The 19,114-nt window shown below is 41.7% G+C and overlaps 1 protein-coding gene across 1 annotated transcript in view; it reads right to left on the bottom strand.

The window, feature by feature from the left end:
- Positions 1-1,130: 1,130 nt before the first annotated feature.
- Positions 1,131-19,114, bottom strand: part of ANKFN1 (ankyrin repeat and fibronectin type III domain containing 1) — a 133,719-nt gene continuing 115,735 nt past the window's right edge. Inside the window, exons 16-17 of the mRNA XM_055334416.1 lie at positions 17,822-18,035; positions 1,131-1,927 (exon numbers count right to left, since the gene is read on the bottom strand). Of these exons, the coding sequence (XP_055190391.1) occupies positions 1,131-1,927; positions 17,822-18,035 (1,011 nt within the window). The remainder of the gene's footprint in view (positions 1,928-17,821; positions 18,036-19,114) is intronic.

Genomic DNA, 19,114 nt, shown 5'->3' with positions numbered 1-19,114 from the left:
GCCAGTGGTCTAGCTGATCCAAGGGCAAAACCGGACTTTGGAAGGCGGGAATTGAAAAGGATAATCTGTACTGTAACTTGTGATGTAGGAGTGAGTAGATGTGCCAGTGAGCCAGTGAGGCTGTAAGGACTTCATCAACTGCTGGCCATATCTGCAGGGCACCGTCTGGATCAATGACATTCCATCACAAAAGAATCCAAGCAGATCCACTATCATTTTCAGAGACAAAGCCCCATGGACTTTACTTAGGATTGTAGAGGAAATGCATTTTTGCCCATCTCTCTCTCTTTGCTCCTTGTTTTGTCTTTAATCCAGGTTTTCATGTAATTCAGCTATCTCCTTGCACTCTGAATAACAGAAGACCCATTTTTCACGCTTGAATGGGAGCTGAGTGTGAAGGAAGGGCTGCTTTGTGTCCTGTTTCACCTTTGCAGGGCAAAGCCGGAAGCAAAGCATCCTCTACTTTTGCTTCTGGTGGTTTCCACACAGCACTGAGTGAAGAAAGGTCCTGCCTACTTCGTCATATGGGTGCTGATGAATGAATTGGATTTGGTGACCAGCTGAGAACCCTGCACTTTGGAATGCCTTGGCGTAGCTGACTGGGAACCTAGAACAAGTCCCCTTGACCTTGTGTCCCGAAGACACAACCTGGGCTTCTTTCCCTTAAACTCTTTTAGGGGTTTGTAATGGAAGGAAAAAACAAGGCTAATCTTATTTTCCTCTCTAGAACTCCTCCTCATCCATCACAAATTCATGAAACAGCCCTGAACCCAAAGGTCAAGTTACAGAGCCAGCTGCGGAACTGGGGGTGGCTCTTCAGGTTGCCCTGCCTCAGCCACACGTGAGTTGTGCCCAACCCACAACAGGTTGGCGGGCTTGAACCCTTGTGTCTACGACTCCGTGTTGACACAAAAGCTCTTCTGTGCCCTGAACGGGGAAGAACACTGGCCAACTCTCACCTCCGACCAACTCTATCCTAAAAAAAAAAAAAAAAAAAAAAAAAAAAAGTGGTGGTGGTGGTGGTGGTGGGGTACCTTGAACCTGTGACTTTTGTTTGGAGTTTTAACATTCAAACTATTTGAAAAGGGATGGGGACACAATGGGGGCGGGCGAAGGAACGGAGGCTGTCCCTAAAGCATGCTGCTGAGTATCTCCGACACCGGCGAGGCGGTCGGACCCTCGGGGCTCATGTCGCGGCCCGCGGGGCTGGGCAGGCCCGAGGGGCCTCCGGGGGGCGGGCTCAAGGCGGCCCAGGGCTTTGTGTCCACCAGGGCGGCGGGGTAGGGCTCCACGTAGATGCGGCGCACGGCAGGCCTCGGGTCCTGGAGGCGGCTCTTCCCGTCCTCCGGGAGGCTTGCGGTGTGGGCCAGAACCAGGCTGCGGGGCCCGTCGGGGGCAGGTCCCAGACGCTCGGCCTCTGGGGGCTCCTGGGTCAGGCCGCAGGCCCGGGACGGACGCTGCGTGTAAACGCCCTCGCACAGTGACAGCGACTGCGTCTCGCTGCGCATGCGCAGCCAGCGGTGGTGGCGGCTGAAGCCCCCACAGTGCTGGTGCTTGGGCGGCTTCCGCTTTCCCAGGAAACCCAGCGGCGGCCGCGAGCCCGGCGCCATTTTGGCGTGGTTCTTGGACGGGAAGCCTGAGAGGGTCAGGCTGTGGAGGACCTCGGCGCACGAGTGGTCGGGATCCGGCCCCGGGACCCGGGCCTGGGGGTCCTGGCCCGGCCCCTGGGGGCTCTTCACGTCGTGCACCTGCAGGACGTCGGGGGCGCTGCCACTTAGGCCGCTTAGCGCTTGCTGGGCGATGTCGTGTGAGGACAGGTACACCAGGTCCAGGTCTCTGGGGCTCAGAGCGTCACTGGAGTCGTAGTCGCTGTCGGTGGGGAGGAAGACCTCTGAGCAGCCTTCTTCATCGGAGCAGGGCTGTGAATCTGCAAAGCCAGACACCCGGGTTAGGAAAGAGAGAAAACTCTTAGTCGGGGCCTGCTTCGTGGAGGTAGGATCCTGTGCCTAGAAGGGCCCTGCGCTTCAGGTCACGGCCTCTCCACCTCTGGAAGGTAGTCATCATTTTCGAACAAGAGGCCACACATTTTGGTTTTGCACAGGGCTCTGTGAATTTTTTTTTTAAGATTTTTAGTCATTCATTCATTCATTCATGAGACACACACGCACAGAGAGAGAGAGAGAGAGGCAGAGACACAGGCAGAGGGAGAAGCAGGCTCCATGCAGGGAGCCCGACGTGGGACTCAATCCGGGTCTCCAGGATCACGCCCTGGGCCGAAGGCGGAGCCAAACCGTTGAGCCACCCGGGCTGTCTGGGCCCTGTAAATTCTGTAGTGGGTCCTGTCCTTTGCTAAGCCTAAGAGATAGGAAGGGTCCAACCTGGACAGTGGCAGAGGGGAGTGTGCCCTCGTTCCCCATATGCACTTCTATTATTGGCTGGGCATGTGTAGAGAGGATTAAATAGGAAAGCTGAATGTTGACTCATTTATTCATTCCCTATCCTTATTTTAGAGATGATTTTTTTTCATTTGATAAAAGTAGCAGGAACATGAAAGGGGGAAGGGAGAAGAGTGTCACTATGGGGACTGAAGTCCCGTTAACTGGGTTTCATATCCTAGCTATACTCCATCTACTTGTTCTGTGATCTTGAGAAAGTGACAAATTCTTTGAGCTTTAGTTTTCTTATCTGTAAACTGGGGATGATAATAGAACTTCTTACCTGGGATGACTGTAAAATAGAAATCGATTATGTTGATAAACATTTACCCCAGTTGTCAGGTGTTTAAAAAGAAGAAAAAAAAAAAAGCCGAAGGAAAAACAAAGACAGTAGTAAAATGAGAGGCAAAAATAAGCCCAAAGTGCATACTGTAGTGACCATAAGTGAGTCACAAGTTTAGTTCTATAGATATTAGTCATTTAATGTAGTTGTTTATATATTTTTCTTCCTCTCAATCAGGTTGTACATTTCTGTAGGGCAAGGACTGTCTTAAAAATCTTTTGAATTTCCCACAGAACTCAAGCCCAAAGTACGTATTTGATAAGTATTTGCTAATTTTGAAAACATGCAGGTACTCTTAAAAAGGAAAAACAGCTGGGAGTGCCTAGGTGGCAGAGTCCTTCAAGCAATGGATCTTGGTTTCTCCTGAGGCAGTGATAACGGGCTTGTGAGGTGGAGCTCCAAGTTGGAGTCTGTGCTTAGCACTAAGTCCGCTCAAGAGTCTCTCCCGGGCAGCCCCGGTGGCACAGCGGTTTAGAGCCGCCTGCAGCCCAGGGCGTGATCCTAGAGACCCGGGATCGAGTCCCACGTCCGGCTCTCTGTACGACGCCTGCTTCCCCTCTGCCTGTGTCTCTGCCTCTCTCTCTCTCTCTCTCTCTCTCTCTCTCTGTCTCTATGAATAAATAAATAAAATCTTAAAAAAAAGAGTCTCTCCCTCTGCTCCTCCCAGTCCTGCTCTCTTTCTCTCTCAAATAAATGAAATTTAAAAAGAAAAAGAAAAATTGCTAATCTACAAATCAGGCAATCTCAATACAAAAAAAAAAAAATCTCCATAAGACTTTTAAATGGAATTTAGTAAAGTGAAGTTTAAAAAGCTTCAACAACAGCCAACATTTTTTTTTTAAAGATACAATAGGGAGGAGCCTGATTTACCAGATATCAAAAAATACTTCAGAGTTTTGATAACTAAAACTTTGTAGTATTGAAATGGACAGATGGATCTGTAGAACAGAAAAGTAAAGTCCACAAATAGTGCTAATTCTGTGTGGTCATTTAGATAACAATTTTTCTTTTAAAGATGTTATTTATTCATGAGAGACACAGAGAGAGGCAGAGACATAGGCAGAGGGAGAAGCAGGCTCCTATAGGGAGCCTGATGGGGAACTTGATCCCAGGACCCTGGGATCACGATCTGAGCCAAAGGCAGACATTTAACCACTGAGCCACTCGGGTGCTCCAAAGATAACATTTCAAAGTAGGGAAATGAATAGATTAGGATATAGTATTGGGACAATTCGTTATCCCTTTAGCAAAATAATTAGAGAAAATCCTACCTCACGGCATATGTAAAAATAAATTTTGTGTAGTTTAAATGTAACAGACAAACCCTACAAATAACAGAAGACATTATGTTTGTGATTTTAGGGTGGCATTGTCTGTGAGCAAGACAAAATCCTAGAAGTCAGAGAAGTGACAAATTTGACTGCATCACAGTTTAATACTTTGTAAGTCAAATGATACTATAAACGAAGCAAAAAGGTAAGTGATAGATTGGAAGAAAACAGTAATACTATGTATAACAAAAGATTAATAACCAGAATATATAAAGAACTTCTGTAAATCCATAAAAAGACAAGCAAATGAGAAGATGATAATCAGGTCTTCAAAGAATAATTAAGACAAATGGCTAATAAACATAATAAAGATGTTCAACATAGATAGACTATAATTACTAATTAGGTGGTAATTAGGGAAATGCATATTGAAACAACAAGATATGTTTTTGCCCATCAGATTTGCTAAAAATAAAAAGAGTGATAATCTCATGTGTTGGTGATGTGTGGGGAATCAGGAACGTTCATAGAATGATTGTGGGAATATAAACTAGCACAGCTCTTCAGATAGTGTTTTAGTAGACTGTATTAAAAATGCATATTTCATTTGTCCCAGCAAGTCCTTTTTTAGATATCTGTGTTTGAAAAATTGTCACTCTGTGTACGGAGGCGTTTACAAGTTGTTTACTGCAATATGATTTATAATAGTGAAAACAAGAAAGAATCCTGTGGCTGAGATGTGTGAAAGGAAGACTTAGAGGCACCAAAGTATTAAGAAAAGAGAAATCTCTTGAGAAAAGAAAAATACCTTACTTGGCAAAGTTCTGCAAGCGAGTCCAAATTCAGGACTGGCTTGCTGATTGAAAAATATAACTATTTAAAGTAAAAACCGACAGGATTACAAGGTTGTAGTTACTTTGTTCATGGTGGAAAATCAGACATGATTATCATAAGAATATTGCAGACTTAAGGGAAAACTTTTGTAAGGAGTCAGTAATTTACACAAACAGGATTAAGGTTTCTTCTATTTTAGGAAGTAGAACCAGATGTAATTCTCCCCACTGTACCTCCCCCCCCCCCTTTTTTTTGCTTGTTTGTTTATTTCAGGGTCAGGGCGTGAAGTGCTTCTTTTCTTTCTCTTTTTCCTGACTATGGAAGATGATGTGTGTGCTTACTCATTGGCAGGGCATGATTTCAGTTTTGTTCTCTCACTTCTGGTTGCTACTCAGTATTTATTATCTTTTTTTAGTTATGAATCTTAAATTTTCTTTGAGACAGCAATGCACTCATGTAAAAGACTACATTTTTTTCAGCTTCCCTTGCAGCTAGGATGGTCATATAACTAAGTTCTGGCCAGCGAGTTAGAACTGGAAGTATTGTATGAAACTTCTGGAAGACTGCATAAAGGGAGCTGGCTTATCTTGGAGGTAGGACACTTTTGTTTGTTTCTCTTTCCTTTTCAGTTGCCTATAACAAGATGTGTTGGCTAGGCTCATGAGGCAACCTTGGGGAAAAAAGCTAGAGTGGTGGAGCTGAAAAATGGAGCAGGGAGTGTGAGGACCACGGAATCCACATACTAATAATGTAATTGTCTACCTCTGGGCTTCCTTCATGTGAGAGAAATAAAGTATCTTTTTCATGATACTCTTTTTTTGTGTCTTTTGTGACACGGATCCAAACTTAATCCTAACAGATGCACACCTAAATGTCTGTTATTAGGAGAATGGTTTAAGAATCTGGACACATCTGTATTATGGAACATTGTCCAGCAGCTACAAAGAATGAGATCAACCCATATATTGTTCTTTAATGTCTATCGAAAAGGACTCCCTTTTCTACTTTTCTGGGTTCTACTCATCTGTTCAGAGTTTCCCTCAAACGTAGCCTTCTTTAAAGAAAAATTCCCCAACTGTTCCAGAAAAAAATCACTCACTTGTCTGTACTTTTCTAACACTTCTTGCTTCTATTATCCTTTGGCACTTAGCCTGTATAGACTTGTATTATTAGTTGTCTTTTTTAATGCAAACATAACATCCTGGATTCCTGGTTATATCAGAGCCCTCTTAGGGAAAATATATTTAATTCATCCATTCATTTCAATAATGAAGATTCTGTTTTGCTTGAGTTCCTGCTCTAACAGAACCACTGTACTTGATGTCCAAGTAAATATAAAATTAATAAGAAGTGATCTGTCTCCAGGAAGTTTACTGTACTAATGGAAGTATAGGGCATATATACATCTATGAGACTGGAAGAACATAGATTTTGTAAGAGGAGTTTAGCAAATATGACGCAGGTTTATAGGAAAGAGATCACCTTTCATTGATACAGGACTGATAAATATTATCTCTTATTTATTTGTTCCCTCATTCATCTCTGTTCTCTCTCTAAGGTTTTTTAAAGATTTTATTTATTTATTCATGATCGACACAGAGACACAGGCAGAGGGAGAAGCAGGCTCCCTGAGGGGAGCCCGATTGCAGGACTCCATCCCAGGACCTTGGGATCACAACTTGAGCCAAAGGCAAATGCTCAACCACTGAGCCATCCAGGTGCCCCTGTACTCTATGTTAATTTATTTCTGCATCCACTTTAAAAAAGAGATTTAGGCAGTTATTAATAATAAATATGCAAATGATGAGAGGATTAGGAATCAGAGAGGAAGTAGAAACAGTACCAGTGGTCTTATTTGACTATAATATGGGAACAGGAAAGAATCTTGGGAAAATGAGGCTACAAAAGTAAGATGTCGTTGATTGCACTCTAAATTTAAAGAATTTATCCTAGGAAAATTAAAACTATTTTCACGCAGGACTTGTACATGAATGTTCATAGCAATTTTATTTGTATTAGCCCCAAACAGGAAGCTATCCAAATGTCCTTCAGTGGATGAATTGTTAAACTGTGGTACGTCCATACTATGGAATACTACTTACCAATAAAAAGAATTCCATTTATATAGACATGAAGAGTAGATGGTGGTAGCAGGGGTAGTGATGGGGGAGATGAATGAGGCAATAAAGGGAAAACAGAGTTTTGTGGTGATGGTACAGTTGAGTATTTTGGTTATGGTGGTGATTACCCAAGGCTACACATACGATACAACTGCATAGAGCTATACAGGTAAGCCTGAGTGCTTGTGTATGCACACATACACACATGCATGCACAAGTATGTATGTAACAAGGGAAATCTGGATAAGCTATGTGGATTGTACCAGCTTCTCAGTTGTGATATTGTATAAGAGCTGTGTAAGTTGTTGACATTGGGGAGGTTGGGGGAAGGATACATGTAAATTCCTGTACATTTCTTTGCAACTTACTATTTCTCTAATTATTTTAAAATAAATGGTTAAAGAGGGAATTTAATTTTTTAAAAGGTAGGGTGGAGCCAGAAGAGAATAGTGAATTCTAGATAGGGAGTTTGTGCCTAATTTTGTACCCAATAGGTAGTGTCTTCAAAATTTTGAAGAAGTAATTGATAAATTGAGAACTGTGATTTAGAATAATTCTGTAGCAGGTAGGATATAAGATGAACTGGATGAGGAGGAAACAGACAGCAGGGAGGCCAACCAGGAGGCTAAGGTCCATGCTGTGTTTCTTTTAAATATTTATCTTTTTCAGGTTGTAGGGCTGTGCAAGAGTGGTGGTTAATGTGGAGGAAAATAGAAATCCAGGAATGTTTCTCATTCAAAGATGTTTATTAAGCACGTATTTCATGCTAGGCAGATATGGCATCTGCTTTTAAGTAGCTCATAGAGAATGGATTAAAATAAATAAGTAAAAAAATACATAAGATTAATTTCAGGTAGTGCAAAGTTCTATGAAGAAAATGAAATTGGGCTTCAGCTAAAGAGTGACTTGGGAGGAAGGTTCTTTTGCTAACGTAGCCAGGGGAGGAATCCCTGTAGAGAAGGGAGTCTAGGTGAGGCCTTGTTGGTCAGAAGGAACTAGCTATGTGAAAGTTTGAGGGAAAAGTGTTACAGACAACTTGGAGTATAAAGGTCCTGAAGTGACTGCCAGGTTTCAAGGTTTAGTATCTGAATGGTGGTATCTGCATTAAACTAGAGGAGTTAAATGCAGCAGGGTTAGACAGTGGATTTGGGCTGGGTTGGGCAGTGGAAGAGGTGGTAAAGTTAGTTTGGGATGGATTGAGCTTGAGGGATTGACCAAAATATCCTGGAGGAGATGGAATGAGAGCCTGGTGGGTTGTAAGGCTGAAGGAAGATGTTTATGGTCAGAGGAGGAACTACTGGAGAGGGAACTGTTAAAGATAAAGAGTGGTAGGCTGATGGGCATAACAGGAAGGGGTGATTACTTATGAACACCAGGCTGGCATTAGTTTTTAGTAAAAAAGATGGGAAGGGCATGAAGTAGGGAAGAAGATATAAAAAGATTTTTAGGTTAGAGAATTGGATAAAGGCTGGGGTGAATGGCTTTAATAATCTTAAAACAAGTTTTAGCACTTTTCCTCATCCTTTGTGAGAAAAATTGGGCATTGCCAATAATAGGATCTCAGAACTATGGGTTATTTTGGTGATGGCAGCAATAGCTGCCATTGGTGTGATGAGGAAGAGAGGTTAAAGATTTGAAATTGGGCTGTTATAAGATCCAAAGAATTGACTTTATTTGAGCCTCCTTCCTATCTGATCAGTGTTGTCTATTCACTGTCCACATGTATTCATTTGTGTCCACACTAGAAATAACAATACCTGATATTTCTTAGTCCTTACCGTGGGCCAGCCATTATGCTAAGTAGTCTAGGTCCTTTATCCTATTTAATGCTTATAACAATTCCCATTTTGCAGATAAGACTATTAAAGCTTACTCTTACTAAGTTTTCTAATTCATTTATAGCTGATAAGTAGCAGGATAGGAGCTCACATGCAGATTTGTCTCACTTCAAAGACCTGCCATACTGCTATTCACTTTAGCATTTTCATGGCTTTCCATGGAAGCTTCCTGTGGTCTGGGACCTGGTTCATCTAATGTACTTTGTGCAGAACCCATACAGAGTTATATTAACTAAACTATTAGTAATAGTAATAGATGTTGGTGCTGCTATAGAAACATGTTAGGTTTTATATGAATTTATTGTGGCTGCTATAGCAAATCACCACACACTGGGTGGTTTATTTATTTATTTATTTTTTTAAAAGACTTTATTTATTTATTCAGAGACAGAGAGAGAGAGAGGCAGAGACACAGGCAGAGGGAGAAGCAGGATTCATGCAGAGAGCCCGATGTGGGACTCGATTTAGGGTCTCCAGGATCACGCCCCGGGTTGCAGGCGGCACTAAACCGCTGTGCCACCGGGGCTACCCTGGGTGGTTTAAAATTACAGAAATGTGGGCAGCCCGGGTGGCTCAGGGGTTTAGCGCTGCCTGCAGCCCAGGGTGTGATCCTGGAGACCCTGGATCAAGTCCCATGTCGGGCTCCCTGCATGAAGCCTGCTTGTCCCTCTGCCTGTGTCTCTGCCTCTCTCTCTCTCTCTCTGTGTGTGTGTGTGTCTCATGAATGAATGAATAAATAATTAAAAAAATAAATAAAACTATTAGAAAATAAAAATAAAATTACAGAAATGTATTCTCTCACAGCTCTGGAAGCCAGAAGTCTGAAATAAAGGTGTCAGTAGGGCTGCACACCTTCTGGAAGCTCTGTGGAGGAGTACTTTCTTGCTACTTCAGCTTCTGGTGGCTGTCAGCATTGTCTGTGGTGGCATCACTCAAGTATCTGCTTTTGTCTTCACATGGACTCTCTTCTGTATCTGATAAGGACATTTGTCATTGGATTTAGGGCTCACCCTGATAATCCAGAATGATCTCATCTCAAGATCCTTAATTATATCTGCAAAGACCCTTTTTCCAAATAAGGTCACATCACGGTCATGGCGGGTAGGACATGGACATACCGTTTTAGGGTTAGCATTCAATCCCTTAGAAGTCTGACGGTACAAATGACTAACTACGAGCAACTGCTGAGGAGTTTGTGATACTTTCTTCCTCTTTCCATCCCACAGTCAGATCAAGCACTTTGCAAGAGCAATTTGTACTTTGACCTCTCAGCATACAAATAGTGAGCATTTATTATTTGCAGGAGACTAAGGAGTATATGAAAGTGTGCTTTCAAAGGTCTGACCTCCTAATTTCAAAGGGGAATCGTATTTTAAGACTCTCAGGAAGTACCTTAGCGCAGGTACTAAGTTTCCCCAGGTAAACTTAGTTTTTAGTTCTCTTGCCTCTTACGGCATTTTATTTATATCTCTGTTACTGAATTCATCAAGGTTTATTATAAACTGTTTATTTTCATGTTTATCTCCATTATTGGACTATGAACTCTAAAGGGTATGCACTATGTCTTGTTTATCTTTGCTTAGTAAATGTTGAAGAAGTAAGTCAGTGAAGGAATGAACCAATGGTGGAGTCAAGCAATGGGACATGGAGAATCTTCTGCATTTTCCAGATCATCTAATCTGAACATGGATATATGAGTGGACCATGAGGACCTCCTAACAAGACTGTGACTTAATCATCATTGTGTTGTTAGCCTCTTGTGCTGTTTCTCTGTTGCATACAAAGCTCTCAGTAAAGTATGTTGAATTGATTGAAACTAAAACAAATACTGAAATCTGGGAGCATAAAGAATTATGAGATTTGATTGCCTCTTAAAAACAATAGTGAAGGCAGCCTCGAAGGAGCTAATTTACTTAATCTGCCTTAGAAATTCCTAAAAACAATCACCTAAATCATTTTGCTTTATATCTGGTGATGTAAGAGTCAGCCTAATTGTAGCAGTAAGGAAAACAAACCTGGGCTGAAGTCCTGTCTTGCTTCTTACTGTATATATGATCTTGAGCAAACCACCTAGCCCCTCTGAACCATTCTTCCTCTATGGCCTATAGGTAATTATATTGCCTATCTCCATAGGTGCTGTGATGTTTAAATTAGGTTGTTAGAAATACTTAAGTGCTATTCTGCCCTTAAATATTTAGAGAATAATTAGAAAACATTGAGAGGTGACTCATTAAAATACAAACCAGTAATCAGATGGACTTCAAGATTTTGCTGTGAGAATACTATTGATAAAAAAGGAGAACAATAATCTCTTCTGTGGTGGCTCGTGCTGGTGATGTTCTAGTTCAGTCTGTATTTCCCAACCTAGATTAGCAATGAATTAGTAAACGATGTAATTTCTTTACCATAGCTCCTAGGAGCAAGGGAGATAGGAGACAAGGGAGATATGACAAGTTATAACTGTCATAACCCAAGGAGAGGAAAATATGCTGGGTATGGTGTGGTAAATATTAATCTTGTAGGTTCAGGGACCCACAATTGGGAAACACTGTTCTAGTGGGAATTTAAATACTTGACTTCCATGGTGGTTGTATTATTTATTATAAGATTAGTGGAACCTATTGCTTAGAGTGGGATACCCCTCCCAGAACAAGCTGGGAAAATCTCCAGGATGCCAGCCAGGGCACTGAGGAGAGTTTCCAGGGACTTAGGCCACTGCCTCTCCCTCCCTTCCTGGAAAAGAATGCAAAGTGCAGCTTCCATCCCCAGATCCAGGCCATATGCTCCATTAAGCATTGTAGGCACCTTGCCCAGTTGTTATTTTAATAAACCTGGTTGTGCTCCTCAATTTCCCTTAGAGGGCCCACTGGGCAGGCATTGGTAGAACCTTGCATTTCCCCTCTGACTGACCCAGGAGTTGTTTGATGAAAGTTCTGCCCATAGTATTAGTGCTGGCTTAGGAAGCTTGGCTTTCTTGCCATTGTAATGGGTGTTGCAACTCCTGGTCTCTGTGGATCAGGCCAACAACAGCAGAATAGAGTTGATGTGGATTTTGAGGTTGTTATGTGGAGATGACATTTCAGGAAAGAATAATTGATTTAAAGCTATTGCTTTTCTCTTAAAGGCAGGGGGCATGGCAGGACAGAAAGAAATAAAAAGCAGTATTTGCCCTAAAAAAAAAATCTACCTTCACCTTTTTAATGTATCACTGCCCAAATTTGTATTTTTTTGTGTGTTTCACTGAATCTGTTTCCAGTGTGTTTGAGTAGAATTTAAATAATTTATAAATGAAGAATTTAAATAAATCTCTCATCAGGCCTTCGGTAGAACCTCATCGGTTTGTTCACCTTCTGATTTCCCAAGAGAAATAACATCTTCAGATTCCTGTTGATTTTTGAACTGTTTAGTTTACACTATAGTGTTTTTAATATCATCTGGGAAAAGGTTACCAGGAAGATTTACATTTGGAAGATCAGAATAATCTTCAGATGCATCTGAAGGAAACAACATCCCCCTCCCCTCTGTTGCCTCACCCATGCGTCACTAGGAGAAATAGCAGTATCGGAAAAAAAAATTGCTGCTGCCTGTGACCACTATACCCACAGAAAAGGAGTGGGAGAGAAAATACCCATGTGATGGACCAAATCGTTCCACCCCCTGCCTTGAGTTGCCTTTTCTAGGAGCCAACTTTCCCCCCTTGGGTCCTTGGGAGATGCTTAATTTTAATTGACTCAGAGGAGTTCTACTTTGTGTTTGAAAACCACACGGAAATGGGAAGTTAAGTTAAAGAGTTCCACTCCCCCTCCTCTGCCCCCCAACACACGCGCACATACACACAGACAAATCCAAGGTACTCAACAGCCTTAAAACAGAATCTTGGGCTGGCAGGTTTGTGATAGACTCGACTTATAGCAGGCTTCTCAGAAGTTAGGTGAACCCTACCCACACAGAATGGATTTGTATGGCAAACTCTGCTCTGTGAGCAACTCACTGGGGATGTTCCTCTAAATTGGATTTTTTTTCCTCTGCATAAATGGTTTCCAAATAAAAGTAGCCACACTGTACAGAGGACAGAGTATGGAGGAGCAGATTTCATTGCTCTGAAATGCTTTTGCTTTTGTGAGGGGATTGGACCACTAGATGTTTCTCTCAGGTCTCAGCAATTTCCCTGTCACTGGGTTCCATTTTTCATTTGCTTCCCTTCACGTCTTTGTGTTTCACAGCTCATGGAATCTTGGCTTCAGAGAAATAAATGGACCCAAGAGAGAGTTATATTTTAAGGAACAGAATGATGATCGCTCACATTTTAAATTAATAATAAAATCCAAATGTAATTGGCCAGATCCTCCCAGTAGAGAGTGTGTGTAACCCGTCATCCGGCCAATATGAGAGTTTGGCATTTCTGTGGCACAGGAGAGGCCACCCTCATACAGCCAAGGGGGACTTCCTTAGGACCCTGTAGCCAAGAGAACATTAAACACTGGGAAAGTTCTGTGAGCAGAGAGAGTAGGCAAGGGCTATGAAGGTGGAAGTAGAATCGAAGAGTTGTAGACTTATGTAAATTGTGGAACAACAGAGGGAATGTCTGTCCTGCTTTTAAAAAAATGTTCTTTCAACTCTTGACCTCTCTAGCTACTGCCCTCTCTCACTCTTTCATAGCCAAGATTTTGAAGAGTATATCCTTACTAGTTCTATTCCTTTACCTCCCATTTACTCCTTGATCTACTTCTGTTCAGTTTCTATCTCCTTTGCCTTCATAAACTATCATTTAGATTATGGATCACTTCCTTGTTGAAAATAAACAAAACAACCCAATAGCAACTTTTCAGTTTTATTTAACTTCTCACCATCATTTGACATGCTTTAATTTCTGTGACACTACTCTTGTTTTTTATCTTCTTCCTCTGGTTGTTCCTTCTTGGTCTAAGCAGTCTTGCTGTCCATCCCATGGGGATCTTTCCAGACTCTTCTCTCCTTACTTTAACTGCTCTCTCTAGGGAATGTCAAGCATTTTTTTAAGATATTTATTTATTTATTTATTTATTTATTTATTTATTTATTTATTTCACGAGAGACAGAGAGAGAGGCAGAGACACAGGCAGAGGGAGAAGCAGGCTCCGCGCAGGGAGCCCGACGTGGGACTCGATCCCGGGACTCCAGCATCACGCCCTGGGCTGAAGGCCATGCTAAACCACTGAGCCACCTGGGCTGCCTAATGTCAAGCATTTTTGTAGCTACATCATTTCATATGTCAATAATATATATGTATATATATTTTAATTTTTATTTATTAATGATAGTCACAGAGAGAGAGAGAGAGGCGCAGAGACACTGGCAGAAGGAGAAGCAGGCTCCATGCACCGGGAGCCCAACGTGGGATTCGATCCCGGGTCTCCAGGATCGCGCCCTGGGCCAAAGGCAGGCGCCAAACCGCTGCGCCACCCAGGGATCCCTATATTTTTAAGGATTTTATTTATTCATTCATGAGAGACACAGAGAGGCAGAGACACAGCAGGAGAAGCAGGCTCCCTGTGGGGAGCCTGATGTGGGACACGATCCCTGGACTCGGGATCACACCCTGAGCCGAAGGCAGACGCCCAACCACTGAGCCACCCAGGCATCCCCATGTGTCAGTAATTCTTAAATCTGTATTACTAGTCCAGTTCTGTTTCCTGAGCTCCAGACCCCATAATCCTTTTTTCCTCCTGAATGTTTTTGTGTGGAATGTCCTAAAACTAACTCAAATTCAACATGCCCAGCCATCCAAGCTTGTCTGTTCTCTGGTCTAACCTTTTTTTGGTAAATGGCATCATGACATCCAGAGACATTCAAGCCAGAAAACTTGGTATCCCTCTATGACTAACTTCATAATGGATCTCCCTGCTTCCAGTATTGTCCTACTATGGTCTCTTCATACAACAGCCAGATTTGATTTTCAGATCATTTCAATCCTTGCATAAAAGTTTCTAATGGCTTTCCATCACAAATAGAATAAAGTTCAAACTACTTACCTTGGCCTTGCCTGATCTGGCCCTTGCCTTTCTCTCTACCCTTTCTCACCACTAGCCCCTTATTCACTCTGCTCCAATGACTTTAGCTTTCTTTTCATCCCTCACCCACTTAAGGGTCTATTTTATTGCTTGGAATATTCTAACTCCAGATCTTTGCATTACAGGCTTCTTTTTCTGTGGTTGGTTCATACGTAACCTTCACAGATAGGTCTCTGCTGATCATTCCAGTGAATTCAGCACTCTCCCTGTTCATCTTGATTCCTGTTTTGTATTATACATTAGAATATTTACTATCTGAAATTATCTTGTTTGTTTTCAATGTTACTTTTTCTAGAATGTAAGCTCTGTGGAAGTGGAAACTTTGTTTTGTTTATCGCTACCCTGTTACCTCAGGGAGTGCCTGGAACACAGTGGATAACCAATATATATATATATGAAAAGAAAAGAATGAGAAGAAAATGAAAATGAAAAGAAAAAGGCTGAACAGTGTCCTTGGATCCTGAGTTCAGCCAGGATGCTTAGAGTTCCCTGAACTACAGTACAACTGCACAATCTGCTTCCCTTGCTATAGTGCTCTCCTTTCTTCTTTTTTGGCTCAACTCCTGCTTATCCTTTTGTACTTTGTCACCTCCTCCAGGAAGCTCTCTTTGATCTTAGAGTTTACGGTTAACACATCCAAAAGACTCCATTAGCACCCTATGCATATCCTCACCATAGCACATCAGCAATTACCATTAAATTTTGTTAATATATCTGTCTCCCCCACTAGACTAGCTTATGGCTGGGATGGTATTTTATTTGTATGCCCAGCTCAGTGGCAGTCTACAAAAATACACTTGAGAAATTCTACTCAAAGAATTCTTTAAAAAATTATTTGGCAAATCATAGAATACTTTGGTAACATTAGTTTTCTCTCAAGTTTTCTATTTGCCATGCTTTGATTTTTAGATATTTGAGGTTTTTGAAATATAGGAGAATAATAAGCTTACTTATAGAAAAGGTTTATATCCCCACTAAAGTTTTCTTTTTTTAAAAAAAATACCTAATTTATTTATTTGAGAGAGATAGAGTGCATAAGCGTGCAAGTGCATAAACAGCGGGGGAGGGGGTGAGGGTGGTGAGGAGCAGAGGGAGAGGGAGAAGCAGGCTCCCTGCGGAGCAGGGGGCCCATCGCCGGGCCCTATCCCAAGACCCTGAGATCATGACCTGAGCTGAAGGCAGACGCTTAACTAACTGAGCCACCCAGGCACCTCCCCTGCTAAAATTTTTTATAAGAGTAATAACATTAAATATGTATGGTACCTATAGTTTATCGTCTATTATAGGCCCTGCATCTCTGACATATACTGTCTTAACCACAAGTAACTTTTCAAAGTTTAGGGTCACCTGGATGGCTCAGTGGTTGAGCGTTTGCCTTTGGCTCAGATCGTGATCCTCAGGTCCTGGGAACGAGTCACACGTCAGGCTCTCCTTAGGGAGCCTGCTTCTCCCTCTGCCTGTGTCTGTGCTTATGTCTCCGCTCTCCGTGTCTCTCATGAATAAATAAATAAAAATCTTCAACAAAAGTTTTCAAGGTTTAGATATTATTAATTCAATTTTCTGTACATGGAAACTGGGATTCAAATGTAGTAAGCTGTTCAAGAAAGCTGTGATTTGAATCCAGGTCTCTGATTTCTTAGCCCAAGCTCTTTCTGTTACACCATGCTGCCCCCTATGGGACAAGCCCATATTTCAGAGCTGTTTATTAAAAATATTAATTATGGGGATCCCTGGGTGGCGCAGCGGTTTGGCGCCTGCCTTTGGCCCAAGGCGTGATCCCGGAGACCCGGGATCGAATCCCACATGGGGCTCCCGGTGCATGGAGCCTGCTTCTCCCTCTGCCTGTGTCTCTGCCTCTCTCTCTCTCTCTGTGACTATCATAAAAAAATATTAATTATTATTATTGTAAACCTTTCAGAATCGGAGCTCTTATTAGCTATAGAGTCAAGAAAGATGTTTTGGGGATCCCTGGGTGGCGCAGCGGTTTGGCGCCTGCCTTTGGCCCAGGGCGCGATCCTGGAGACCCGGGATCGAATCGCACGTGGGGCTCCCGGTGCATGGAGCCTGCTTCTCCCTCTGCCTGTGTCTCTGCCTCTCTCTCTCTCTCTCTGTGTGACTATCATAAAAAAAAAAAATTAAGAAAGATGTTTTGAATGCTGTTAATTTAATTGACTAGTAAATGGGCACTAGTCTCAACATGTCCTTAGAGTGTTACATTGTTTTTGAGTGTTATGCTTTCTCTCAATTTATAAGCCAAAAGGTAGTTTGTAGAACTCTGTGTTAACGGAGCCATATTTTTGTTCTTAGCATTTCTGTATAAACTCAAACTCAATTCCCCAGAGTAGAGGAGGGCATCTCCTACAGCTTGTCTGTAAGTTGTCTCCTTGTTGTATCCATGATGAGTTCAACCTACTTATTTAGTCTCGGGGTCAAGATTCTAGTTTATCCAAGGTTTCTTGCTCTCCCATTTTTCACCCCAGGACAATGGTGCTTTGTCAGGTGAGAAATTTGCCCTGAACTCTTACCCATGCTCAACCTATTTCCTGCCTCTTTCCTGTCAGTCTATATTCTGGGTCTATTCTCCTTCCTTACTTGGTTTTGGTCAGAGTCCCTTAGCTGACTTGGCCCTCACTTGACACTACATCAGTCCCCATTCTGCATTTCTGAAACCCCATCCCTGCTCTGTGTCCTTTTGTATCTTGGAAACTCAGACTAGAATTGAACTAAAGCTTCTCCAGTCTTAGATAGAGTTGATTTCACGTTATTGCCCTAGTTACCTGTCCCTCTGCTGTTCTGATTTTATTCCCTCTATGCTTTTAGACTTTTAGCATTATGCAGCATTTCCCCCTCAGTGTAAAAGAGCCTCATCAGTGGAGACCAGACCAAGAATCTAGTGACTGAAATATAGATCTTTAGATCTTATTGCTTACCAGTCACTGCCTTTCTTCTCTGCGTCTCTGGGGATGGGGATGGGGATGGAAGACAGTCTATATGTGATGATGTAGAGTTGATCTTCTTCAGGTTCTGCTCATCTGAAGGGTCTATCAGCTTGGTGATGAGTAAGCCACAAACTGGGTGTTTGTATCTTGCATACTGTAGAGCATCCATGATCCATCTCATTTCACGCCAAACTTCATCTATTTGCTTTGGAATGAAATGATAGAAGACTTTTAAGTTTATCAAACAAGTGTTAAAAATGAGTCCAAGATGATATATTTTCCACAGTACTGGTTTTGAGTAAAATATTTTCATCATAGGCTTGCTAAAGCAGAAAATACTTCTTATAATCTCTTGTGTCTTGCATATTTTTATCCAGGAGGCTATATCATTTAGTGAGAATAGTAGAAGATCTGAATTCCAGCTGGGACCCCTCCACTTTTAGCTCTGTAATAACCTTTGGCAAGTCATTTGGCCTCTTTGCGCCTCAGTTTGTGAATGTGGACAAAACCCTCCCCTTTTATACCTTACAGGACTGCTATGATGATTGGGTGAAATGATGAATTTGACAGTGCTTTGTAAAACTGCAGGGTACATTTCTCACATATGTGAAGTGTTATTAATTCTCAGCATAAGATGAAATATTCCTCAGGATATTGTGAGGAAGAGATATGATAAAGTGTACATTTCAGAATACTTGCAGGAAGAAATGTAACTGTAGTTCTTCTACATGAACTAGAGAAGCAAAGCATTACTGGAATATTTTGCTGAGCAGAGATTCTTGGACCTATTTTAATAGAAAAGAGAACTTTATATATTAAATTTATTACTTTCTTAACATATAAAATAAGTGCTTCTAAAGTACAAAATAGCTTAATAGCTTATTCCTATGTAATTAAAATATCATATCCTTACACGTTTAGGGTATCCCATTCTATATTTTTATCAGTTTGGTTTCTGGGCTACCAAAGTGATTTTAATAGTTTTTTCATTATAAAGAAATAGTCATTTCTCTGAAGTGTATTATTATAAAAGTCACTCATATTTTTGTGTCTGTCTCTGTGGATGACAGATACTCTCCCAGATCTTAATAGATACTGGCTAGTACTATTTCGACTCTCTAAGGAGGGGCTGTTAGTTATACTATATATATATTTTTCTTGGGACAGTGGAGCTTGTGATAGGCTTTGCATTTTTTTTTTTTCACTAAGTGCCTTTGGTAAGTCATTAACTTCTTGGAACTCAACGGTAAAAAGAAGTGGTTGGACAAGATGATGCCTAAGTTC

The sequence above is a fragment of the Nyctereutes procyonoides genome, unplaced genomic scaffold, assembly GCF_905146905.1.
Source record: "Nyctereutes procyonoides isolate TBG_1078 unplaced genomic scaffold, NYPRO_anot_genome, whole genome shotgun sequence".
Taxonomy (NCBI): domain Eukaryota; kingdom Metazoa; phylum Chordata; class Mammalia; order Carnivora; family Canidae; genus Nyctereutes; species Nyctereutes procyonoides.
Note: the sequence above shows the minus strand (reverse complement) of the source record. Positions and strands in the feature narration are given on the sequence as shown.